Source organism: Lutra lutra, chromosome 1, assembly GCF_902655055.1.
Source record: "Lutra lutra chromosome 1, mLutLut1.2, whole genome shotgun sequence".
NCBI lineage: Eukaryota > Metazoa > Chordata > Mammalia > Carnivora > Mustelidae > Lutra > Lutra lutra.
Window position 1 is genome coordinate 146,756,907 of NC_062278.1, and position 12,541 is coordinate 146,769,447.

A 12,541-nucleotide genomic window follows, 5' to 3' on the forward strand; every position below is an offset into this window, starting at 1 on the left:
CTTAATCGGAACTATTCAACTCTTCAATACTGAAATTAGTATTCCTTGTCTAAGAAAAATCCAATTTTTTACTTCACCTATTTGTTTTTCTTTAGCTTCTGCAAATTTACTACACAATTACATTCCCCAGAAATTCTAAAATCAAAATATGAGATATCTTACCCAAGAGCTAAAGATTTAGAAGTGTGTATTTTGACAACTGTGATTCCCCAAAACCAAGTATCTTTTAGACATATTTTAATGTGAGGCACAGCAACGAATCATTTTACACTGCAACCCAAAGAGTAACTTATGAGAAACCATACTTAACCCCCCTCATTATGTGTAATACACACTGGTATGTTCTATTTTATTCAATATTTAAAATACTTCTCTCAACACACCAAGTTTCATGACCACTAAGGGAGCACAGCACCATTTGAAAAACACTAACCTAATCCATATTTCCTAAAGATTTACATTTTTAAGAAATTTACCATATAAGTTTACTCCATACCTACATATGTTTAAGCACTGAGCACAACAACCTATAAAGCTAAAACCAAACAGAACACGAGCAGGACATGGCCAAATTCCTGGTTGGGCTGCTGTTAAATGATATTCTACACAGTAAGTACCAGATAAAAGGCCTCCAGTAACTAAAGGTTCACTCTATATGAGGAACAATACAGTACCTCATTCACCTGGCAATATGATGGAGGACATATGAAAAAAAAAAAAAAAAAGTTTTCCCCAAAAGGGTGTTTTACAAATAAATAAAAAATAATCCTTAAAAATACATAAACTCGTACTTAAAAGGTTTTGTGGAAACATTCCTATTGACCTTTTTGCTAATGTAGTAAACTTTGAAATGTTCCACTTAAAAGTGATGTAACTTAAAAATATTAAAACAACACAGGACTATAAATAAACTGGGCATAGGTACAAGCGTTAAGGTGAAGGAAAAACAAGATAAAATGCAGCTAGGAATGAGACTAACATTAAAATGCACGATAACAAAATTTACCAAGGGGTAAGCTACAAATTTGGTTATTAGTTTTCTAGTGACTAACCAGAAAAGGGAAACCTAATCAGTTTTGCAATCCACATTGTTTACATAAAATAAATGCAAACCAACTTGTATAAAACCATAAATACACTCTGAGCACTAGCAAACCATCAGGACACGCTTTAATTATACAATTCTTTTAGCAGACACATAGCTCTTAGAGTGAGGAACTTAGGGCAAATCTTTCTAAAAACTGTTTCTCTCAGCTGATACTCTGAGTTACTACCAAGCTTTAGAGAATTCATAACTGTACTTTTGAAGCCACAATTACATAGCCTGGCAGCCTCAAAAACTAGACTCCTCTCCTTGTATATTTATCCCCTTAAATCCCGGTGTGGAGATTCCTTACCGTCTTGTTAATTATATGATGTCTTAAAAAACATGTGCAGGGAGGTTGTGGGGGGCAGCTTTTTGAGTTATTCTCAGGTGATGTGATCCAAATTATATAAAATTTCCCATGAATGGAAGAAGTCTCATTCTTTATCACGTACCTCTAATATAAAATATACATAGCTCTTTCATTTGACATACTCTGATTCTAACGTATTTCTTTGTTCCCTGCTTCTTACCAAAAATGGTCTGAAGAGGCTTATAAGCTGATAAATACAACAAAATGAGGGGAGGCTCAGTTGAGAGAAGAAAAGTTAATTTTGATAAGAAAACTTGAAATATGGGGCACCTGGGTGGCTCAATTGGTAAGCATCCAACTCTTGGTTTTAGCTCAGGTCATGATCTCATGGTGGTGAGACGGAACCCCTGTGCTGGAATCCAGGCTCTCTGGGGAATCTACTTCCCCTCTCCCTCGGCCTCTCCCTGCTCACACAAAACTCCTTTCTTTCTAAAATAATGTATCTTACAACTTTCAGAAATAATCTACATGGACATTGACCTAGAAACACTGTTTAAAAAGGAATAACTTCCTTGCTGTAAAGTTAGATGAAACTTGAAGGCATCTATGGAAGAACGGTTCAAATGGCAAAGTTTAGTAGTTGCAAGAAAGATGTTATGACTCACAAGGCCTAAATATGATGGTCCTTTATAGAAAAAGTTTGCCTACCCCCTGGATCTAAAAGATTGGCTGCAATCCTCAAATTGTTTGCCTAGTTGATCATTTCTCTCAATTGGGTTTTCAATAGAGATAGGTAGGAGCCATTTCACATTATTTACTTTAGATTTGTAAACCTTGGAAGCCAAATGATCCAACAATGAAGTCAACTCACTATTTTTCATTGGATTAAAGTATCCATATATAGAAGGAATATAAAATAAGATAATGTGAAACACAGTACATGTTACTTAAATAAAAATGATATATATTTAAGGGAAAAAAGTTAAAATTAAACATGAGTTCTTAACAGCTACTTTTGTTTTTATCCCAAGAGGATAGTTCTCTTGTAATTCATGTTATACCAAAGACTAAGGTGGTCCAAGTTTGCCTTAAGGACAGGGTGGTATTACTGTATATGGAAATGTATAATTCTTCATGCAAAATCAGGATTTATTACAGAATACTTTCTATACAGCTAGCTCCTTTTTAAAGCCCTATCTAAAATATCGCATGTTCAAAAATTTTGTTTAAGGCTTCACAATATGTACCTTTCTACTACTTTGGTTCAAACCAACTGTTGAAGAGCAGTTAAATGTTTTTTATAAATCCACTGTGATCAGAGATTACATGGAGTACCCAAATGGTATCCATTCACTTTTAAGGTTAAATCCTAACAAATCTAGGTAAGCTGTAAAAAGTGGCCTACAGAGGAGAGTATGTTATTTATGAATGTTGAAAAATATTCATACCTTGAAATGCTCAGTCTTTGGAGATCACTGCTCTTCAGATTGTCTTCCTGAGATGGATCCTGTCATTTGTTTAAAAAAAAAATTAAAAAGTTGTAATTGTTAAAAAGTATAGATCTGTAGAAATGGAAGGAAAACTTCCAAACTCATTCTATGAGGCCAGCATCACCTTGATCCCAAAACCAGACAAGGATCCCATCAAAAAAGAGAACTACAGACCAATATCCTTGATGAACACAGATGCAAAAATTCTCGCCAAAATACTAGCCAATAGGATTCAACAGTACATTAAAAGGATTCACCACGACCAAGTGGGATTTATTCCAGGGCTGCAAGGCTGGTTCAACATCCACAAATCAATCAATGTGATACAACACATTAATAAAAGAAAGAACAAGAACCATATGATACTCTCCATAGATGCTGAAAAAGCATTTGACAAAGTACAGCATCCCTTCCTGATCAAAACTCTTCAAAGTGTAGGGATAGACGGCACATACCTCAATATTATCAAAGCCATCTATGAAAAACCCACCGCAAATATCATTCTCAATGGAGAAAAAGCTTTTCCTCTAAGGTCAGGAACACGGCAGGGATGTCCGTTATCACCACTGCTATTCAACATAGTACTAGAAGTCCTAGCCTCAGCAGTCTGACAACAAAAGGAAATTAAAGGCATCCAAATCAGCATAGAAGAAGTCAAACTATCACTCTTTGCAGATGATATGATACTATATGTGGAAAACCCAAAAGACTCCACTCCAAAACTGCTAGAACTTGCACAGGAATTCAGTAAAGTGTCAGGATATAAAATCAATGCACAGAAATCAGTTGATTTCTCTACACCAACAACAAGACAGAAGAAAGAGAAATTAAGGAGTCCAACCCATTTACAATTGCACCCAAAACTATAAGATACCTAGGAATAAACCTAACCAAAGAGACTAAGAATCTATACACAGAAAACTATAAAGTACTCATGAAAGAAATTGAGGAAGACACAAAGAAATGGAAAAACGTTCCATGCTCCTGGATTGGAAGAATAAATATTGTGAAAAAGTCTATGCTACCTAAAGCAATCTACACATTTAATGCAATTCCTATCAAAGTACCATCCATTTTTTTCAAAGAAATGGAACAAATAATCCTAAAATTTATATGGAACCAGAAAAGACCTCGAATAGCCAAAGGAATATTGAAAAAGAAAGCCAAAGTTGGTGGCATCACAATTCCGGACTTCAAGCTCTATTACAAAGCTGTCCTCATCAAGACAGCATGGTACTGGCACAGACACATAGATCAATGGAACAGAATAGAGAGCCCAGAAATGGACCCTCAACTCTATGGTCAATTCATCTTCGACAAAGCAGGAAAGAATGTCCAATGGAAAAAAGACAGCCTCTTCAATAAATGGTGTTGGGAAAATTGGACAGCCACATGCAGAAAAATGAAATTGGGTCATTTCCTTACACCACACACGAAAATAAACTCAAAATGGATGAAGGATCTCAATGTGAGAAAGGAATCCATCAAAATCCTTGAGGAGAACACAGGCAGCAACCTCTTCGACCTCAGCCGCAGCAACATCTTCCTAGGAACATCACCAAAGGCAAGGGAAGCAAGGGCAAAAATGAACTATTGGGATTTTATCAAGATCAAAAGCTTTTGCACAGCAAAGGAAACAGTGAACAAAACCAAAAGACAACTGACAGAATGGGAGAAGATATTTGCAAATGACATATCAGATAAAGGGCTAGTGTCCAAAATCTATAAAGAACTTAGCAAACTCAACACCCAAAGAACAAATAATCCAATCAAGAAATGGGCAGAGGACATGAACAGACATTTCTGCAAAGAAGACATCCAGATGGCCAACAGACACATGAAAAAGTGCTCCATATCACTCGGCATCAGGGAAATACAAATCAAAACCACCATGAGATATCACCTCACACCAGTCAGAATGGCTAAAATTAACAAGTCAGGAAATGACAGATGCTGGCGAGGATGCGGAGAAAGGGGAACCCTCCTACACTGTTGGTGGGAATGCAAGCTGGTGCAACCACTCTGGAAAACAGCATGGAGGTTCCTCAAAATGTTGAAAATAGAACTACCCTATGACCCAGCAATTGCACTGCTGGTTATTTACCCTAAAGATACAAACGTAGTGATCTGAAGGGGCACATGCACCCGAATGTTTATAGCGGCAATGTCTACAATAGCCAAACTATGGAAAGAACCTAGATGTCCATCAACAGACGAATGGATAAGATGTGGTATATATACACAATGGAATACTATGCAGCCATCAAAAGAAATGAAATCTTGCCATTTGCGACGACGTGGATGGAACTAGAGGGTATCATGCTTAGCGAAATAAGTCAATCGGAGAAAGACAACTATCATATGATCTCCCTGATATGAGGGAGAGGAGATGCAACATGGGGGGTTGAGGGGGTAGGAGAAGAGTAAATGAAACAAGATGGGATTGGGAGGGAGACAAACCATAAGTGACTCTTAATCTCACAAAACAAACTGAGGGTTGATGGGGGGAGGGGGGTTGGGGGGGGGTGGGGTTATGGATATTGGGGAGGGTATGTGCTATGGTGAGTGCTGTGAAGTGTGTAAACCTGGCGATTTGCAGACCTGTATCCCTGGGGATAAAAATATATTTTTATAAAAAAATTTAAAATAGTTAAAAAAGTATAGATCTGTTTCCCAACTAGTACCTTGTGATGTGGAAGTTTCACATATACAGGGGCCATCATTATAAAATATTGGGATGGGGCACCTGGGTGGCTCAGTAGGTTAAGCCTCTGCCTTCAGCTCAGGTCATGATCTCAGGGTCCTGGGATCAAGCCCCGCATTGGGCTCTCTGCTCAGCAGGGAGCCTGCTTCCTGCCCACCCCCCACCCCATCCCTGCCTGTCTCTCTGCCTACTTGTGATCTCTCTCTGTCAAATAAATAAAATCTTTAAAAACTAATAATAAATAAAAATAAAATATTGGGAAACACTGTTCAAGTTAAACAGGTTCCTACACTCTAAGACTTCTCAGAACTTTGGTATATATAAGAGCACACTGGGCTATTATTAGGTACCTCAGACTTTTTTTTTTTTTTTTTTTAAGATTTTTACTTATTTGTCAGAGAGAGAGCATAGCAGGGGGAGCAGCAGGCAGAGGAGAAACAGACTCCCTGCTGAGCAAGGAGCCCAACTCGGATCATGACCTGAGCCAAAGGCAGAGACTTAGCCAACTGAGCAACTCAGGTGTCCCGTTACCTTAGACTTCACACCAACTCCATTTTATAGATCCAGTGCTTTCTAAATCTTTGGCCCTAGTGTCTTTTTTTTTCCCCAAAAGGATCAACTTTTCTGAATATAAATGACTGGAATATTGGGGGAAATTTAAAAGGGCCATAGTGGAACAGACACTGGAAACTTGATCTCATTAATATAAAACAGTAATCTACTGAGTAAAAAAAAAAAAAAATAAAACAAAAAAACCTCTCATTATTATGTCCATGTAGGGATGCTATTTCACACTTTAAAAGATGTTATAAAATGTTTCACAGAAAATACCACCTCAAAAGTATTTGTAAATATGCCTACAGTAGATATAAGATTAATAAGGTGAACATAAATTTTTCTCCTTGACTCGCTTTCTGATTCCCATATCCAAGAGGACTCTGATCGGCAATACCTTTGAACGAAATTTAAAAGTATAAACCTCACAACATCAAGATTTTCCATCACCTGGAACCTCTGGTAAGTTTATATTAAGCACTCCATTCTCCCTTTTCCTGGTTCATTTCTTATCTTAGTTATGAGCATTTTTAAATTTTAAATGCCCCCCCCTCACCCTGCCAAAGAAATTCCTATGAAAGTGAGAACTAAATCTTAAATTTTTTCAAAAACAATTCCTCTTGTATTAAATTCTTGTTTCTTAGTCTTTCCAGATGCCATTTCAGCAGTAAATGAAAAATTTCTAAAGTTTCGTCTACCTTCAAATGTCTGTTTTTATGGATTTATGATAGATGAATTATACTAAAAGCAAATTTATCCCCTAGCACCATCTAGTGGAAGAGAGTAACTAATAAGAACTGAACTATAACACCCACACCCACTTAACAGTACTGCGTTTCTGGATTACCATAAGGTTTTTTTGAAATACACTGATTTACTGAATACACTATATACTAAGCATTGTGCTAAAAGTGTTACATGTTATCTAACCTTTATGGAAAAAAACAGATTTTTAAGTCTACTTTACAGAAAACAGGTTAAGAAGATATTCCTAATGTTATAGTTAATAAGCAATGCCATAATTATAAGCCAAAGTTTTTACAATTCCATGGTACTTTTTCCTACTCTGTAACAAAATATCCATTATGTAAAAAGCTATCATCATCCTTTCAAGGAAAATCTATTTACTGACAATTACAATTCAGAGCTTCAAGGTATAGATCCTTTGTTGGAATCACATCTTAAAAAAAAGAAAAACAGCGTCTAGGGGTGCCTGGGTGGCTCAGTCAGTTAAGCCTTTGCCTTCGGCTCAGGTCATGATCAGGGTCCTGGGACTGAGCTCCACACTGGGCTCCCTGTTCAGTGGGTAGTGTGCTTCTCCCTCTGCCCTCCCCATCTCATACTCTCTCTCAAATAAATAAAATCTTTAGAGTTTTTTTTTTTTTTTTTGAAAAATATGGCAGAGTAGGAGGATCCTATGCCCACCTCGTTCCACAGATCCAACCAGATAACATCCACATCAGTGTAAATAACCCAGAGAACTGGCAGAACAGACTATTCACAGCAAAAAGTAAAGAGGAGGCCAGTTTGAAGAGGCAGGAATTGCAGGCAGGAGCTAAACACATCTACCCACAGGACTATCTGCAGGAGGGAGGGACACCACTGGCACCAGGAAGGGAGAAAAGCAAACCCTCACACCAAGAACCCCAGGTATGGGGAACACACACAGGGAAAATTAATCCCCATAATATTTGGCTTTGAAAACACAGAGGGTCCTAGTTACCCCACTTCCCATGATCAGTGAGGCTTAACACCTGGGACTTCACAAATTGGTGGGCTCAGCTCTGGGAGAAAAGGGAGGATGAGAGGAAACAGAATCCTGGCCCTTAAAAAGACAGCATAATCAGCCCCAAGAAGACAAAGCAAAGAAACAGCACTTGGATATATGCCTCCAGTATATGGGAGAGAGCACATACTAGAGGAGCAGGGATCCTTAGGAGACTTCCCCAAGAACAAAAGGACTGGTGGGCACCATTTCCCTCCCTGGGCCACCACCCTATTTACATGGACACATGTCTGAACCAGTGCAGCACACTTTTCCACATAGATTGCTAATAGCATGCCTTACATGCTTCTGCAGATCTGCCCTCCAACCTAACCAGCCTCCACAGTTTGGGGCAGCAGTAGGTACCCTCCCGCAGCAGACCAGCATAGACCTTGCTGGCACTGCATGCACTTCCCCCGGCCCCAAATCTTCTGTAGACTCACCCCCCACCAGCAATAAAGCAGTTTTCAAAAGCAGCTCCAGCTCCCCTCTCACAGTAGACCTCATCAAACCTTGCTAACACCATATGCCCTGCCCCTACATTCTCCTGTGCACCTGCCCCTTCCAATATGCCTTTGGTCAGAGCCCATCCAAAGAGGTCTGTAGGCAGTGTATAGGCAGCCCTGACAGGGCCAGCACCACTCCAAAGTGACTTCTGCCCTGGAGAGAGGGGACAGCAACCACACACATACCAGTCCAGCTGTGGCCACTGCAGTGGGTAGCAGAATAGACATGTAGTCTGACTACAGGGCCAGCTCACCAACAAAAGCTTCTGAAGGCACAACACAGGGAAAGTACCCTGAAGTTCAGTACAACTGTGTCTGGGAAAAGCCTGGTCTGCCTTGAGCCAAACCCTAGGCAAACCCAAACTAGTTCACTAACAACACAGGGACCAGAGCCCACTCACAACAAAGAGAGCCACTGCAGACAAATGGACTGAAGGCAAAAGCAGCTCAACCTGAATGGTAGGGTAACACAACACACACAGAAGACACCCCTGAAACATGAGGTTCCAGTGAACAAGGGACATTGTACTGCAGAGTACAGGACCTCTTCGATTTCACTATTTCAAGAGCTGGAGACACAGCGGACTTTCCTAATACAGAGAGACAAAATTAAGAGAGGATTATGTCCCAAAAGGAAGAAGGATAAGAACACTGCAAAGAGAGCTAAACAAAACAGAGTTAAGTAATATGCCTAATGTAGAATTTTTTTAAAATAATGGTCATAAAGATACTCACTGAAGTTAAGAAGATTGGAGGACCTAAGTGAAACCCTCAAAAAAGTGATAGAAATGATAAAAAATAGTAACTCAGTAACTGAAATTAGAAATGCACTAGATAAAAAAGTGGACTAGAGAAATAAAGTAGACTAGAGAAAGCAGAGAAAACAATGAGTGATCTGGAGGACAGAGTAATGGAAAACAAATCAAACTGAACAGAAGAATGAAAAAAAAAATGAAAAGTTTTAGGAAACTCAGTGATACCATCAAATGTCCACAGCAAATTATAAAATGGCAAAAAGTAGTGATAAAGATAAATTTTAAAAGCAGTAAGAGAAAATATAAGAAATACACAGGACTGTAAGAGAACATTATGAAATATAATACGCCAACAAACTAGGAAACCTAGAAGAAATGGAGAAATTCCTACGAACATATAATCTCCCAAAACTGAATGAGGAAGAAATAGAAAATTTGAACAGACTAATCACCAGCAATGAAATTGAATAATTAATCAAAAAATTCCCATGGAACAGAAGTCCAGGACCAGATGGCTTCACAGGGAAACTATACCAAACATTTAAAGAAGAATTAATACCTATTCCTCTCAAACTATTCCAAAAATTAGAAGAGAAAGGAAAGCTTCCAAATTTATTCTACAAGGCCAGCATTAGCCTGATACCAAAACCAGATAAAGATACTACACAAAAAGGGAACTACAGGCTAATATTGCTGAAGAACATGACTGCAAAAATTCTCAATAAAATACTAGCAAACCAAATCCAACAATACATTAAAAAAAAAATCATTCACCATGATCAAGTAGAATTTATTGCTGGGATGCAAGAGTGGTTCCATATTCCCAAATCAATCAATCATGATACATCACATGAACAAGAGAAAAGATGCAAAAGATTCAAAAAAAGTATTTGACAAAATTCAGTATCCATTCATGATAAAACCCTCAATAAAGTAGGTAAAGAAAGTACTGCCACAACATTATACAAGCCACACAGGAAAACTCACGGCTAACATCATACTCAAGAGGAAAAAATGGACAGCTTTTCCCCTAAGGTCCCAAACAAGACAAGGATGTCCACTCTCACCACTTTTATTCAACACAATACTGGAAATGGCAGCCACAGCAATCAGACACGGAAAAAAAAAAGGCATTCAAATTGGTAAGGAAAAAACAAAACTATCATACGTGCAGACGATAGGATACTATATGTAGAAAACCTGAAAAGACTCCACCCAAAATCTACTAAAACTGAGAAATGAATTCAGTAAGGTTGCAGGACTCAAACTCAATTTGCATTTCTATACACTAATAATGAAGTAGCAGGAAGAAATTAGGGAAACAATCCCATTTACACCTACATCAAAAATAATAAAATACCTAGGAATAAACTTAACCAAGTAAGTGAAATACCTGTACTCTGAAAACTATAAAACACTGATGGAAAAAACTGAAGATGACATAGACAAATAGAAAGATAGTCCATGCTCATGGATTGGTAAAACTGTTAAAATGTTCATGCTACCCAAAGCCATCTACAGATTTAATGCAATCCTATCAAAATACCAAGAGTACTTTTCACAGAACTAAACAAATTATACTAAAATTTGTGTGGAACCACAAAAGACCCTCAATACCCAAAGCAATCTTGAGAAAGAACAACAAAGCTGGAGATACCACAATCCCAGATTTCAAGACAGACCACAAAGCTGCAGTAATCAAAACAGCATGGTACTGGCCCAAAACAGACACAGAATAGAGCACAGTGAAATAAACCCATGCCTATATGGTCAATTAATCTATGACGAAGGAGGCAAGAATATGCAATGGGGAAAAGACAATCTCTTCAACAAATGGTACTGGGAAAACTGGACAGGTATATGCAAAAGAATGAGACTGCTCCACTTTCTTACACCATACACAAAAAGTAAACTCAAAATGGATTAAAGACCTAAATGTAAGACTTGAAACCATAAGACTAGAAGACAACATAGGCAGTAATTTCTTTGTCATTGGCCTTAGCAACATTTTTCTAGATATGTCTCCTCAGGAAAGGGAAACAAAAGCAAACCCTGGGACTACATCAACATAAAAATCTTCTGCACAGCAAAGGAAACAACAAAACTCAAAGACACCTACTGAATGGGAGAAGATAGTGGCAAATGTCATATCTGGTAAAGAGTTAGAATTCTAAACATATGAAGAACTTAACACAAGTCAACACCTAAAAAATAATCTCATTAAAAATGGGCAGAGGAGACAGGAGGAATTTGAGAGGCAAAGCAGGGTGTTGTGGGGAGTAGGGAAGGAAATAATGAAACAAGATGGGATCAGGAGCGAGACAAACCCTAAGAGACTCTCAATCTCACAAAACAAACTGAGGGTTGCTGGGGGTTGAGGGGGTAGGGAGAGGATGGTGGGTTATGGACATTGGGCAGGGTATGTGCTATGGTGAGTGCTGTGAAACGTGTAAGCTTGATGATTCACAGACCTGTAGCCCTGAGGCAAATAGTATATGTTAATAAAAATTATTTTTTAAAAAATGGGCAAAAGACCCAAATAGACATCTGTCCAAAGAAGACATACACATGGCCAACAGACACATTAAAAGATGCTCAGCATCACTCATCATCAGGGAAATGCAAATCACAACTACAGTGAGATATCATCTGACACCTGTCAGAATGGCTAACATCAAAAAACACAAGAGACTAGTGTTGACAAGGATGAGGAAGAAAAGGAACCCTCATGCATATTGGTGAGAATGCAAACTGGTATAATCCGCTTTGAAAATAGTTCGGAAGTTCCTCAAAAAGTTAAAAATAGAATTACCATGAGTCTGTATACATACATACACACACAGGACTAATACTCAGCAATAAAAAAGAATGGAATCTTGCCATTTGCAACAAGGTGGATGAATCTAGAGAGTATAATGCAAATAAGCAAAGTAAGCCAGTCAGAGAAAGACCAATATCATGATTTCACTCATATGCAGAATTAAAAAAAAAAAAACCTAAAAACCTAAAAACAGACTCTTAACTATTAATAATGAATAGATGGCTATCAAAGGGGAGGTGGGGGGAATGGGTAAAATATGTGAAGGACATTAAGAGTACACTTACACAGTTAGAATTGTTGATTAACTATATTGTACATGTAAAAGTAATATAACACTGGCATTTAATTAGATTGGAATTTTTTTTAAATTAAAATCAAGAAACACATATATAAACAAGAAAGCAAGCACATAAGCCAGCCAGCCAGCTAGCTAGCTTCTCAGGGGCTACAGCATCTAAGCTTGTGGGATAGGATGCTGGAAGCATTTGAAGAAATTGTCTGTAATCACAGGTTCAAAGGGAGGCAGAAATTAACTTCATATGTTAAGC

The 12,541-nt window shown here is 38.1% G+C and overlaps 2 protein-coding genes across 4 annotated transcripts in view; one reads left to right on the plus strand and one right to left on the minus strand.

The window, feature by feature from the left end:
• The window catches only part of AZI2 (5-azacytidine induced 2), a 38,432-nt gene that overhangs the window by 7,154 nt on the left and 18,737 nt on the right, over positions 1–12,541 (minus strand). For all 3 annotated transcript variants that reach the window (XM_047738748.1, XM_047738740.1, XM_047738757.1), the window contains one exon: positions 2,846–2,904. In XM_047738748.1, the coding sequence (XP_047594704.1) occupies positions 2,846–2,904 (59 nt within the window). The remainder of the gene's footprint in view (positions 1–2,845; positions 2,905–12,541) is intronic.
• ZCWPW2 (zinc finger CW-type and PWWP domain containing 2) overlaps positions 1–12,541 on the plus strand; it is a 179,865-nt gene that overhangs the window by 6,865 nt on the left and 160,459 nt on the right. The window lies entirely within an intron of this gene.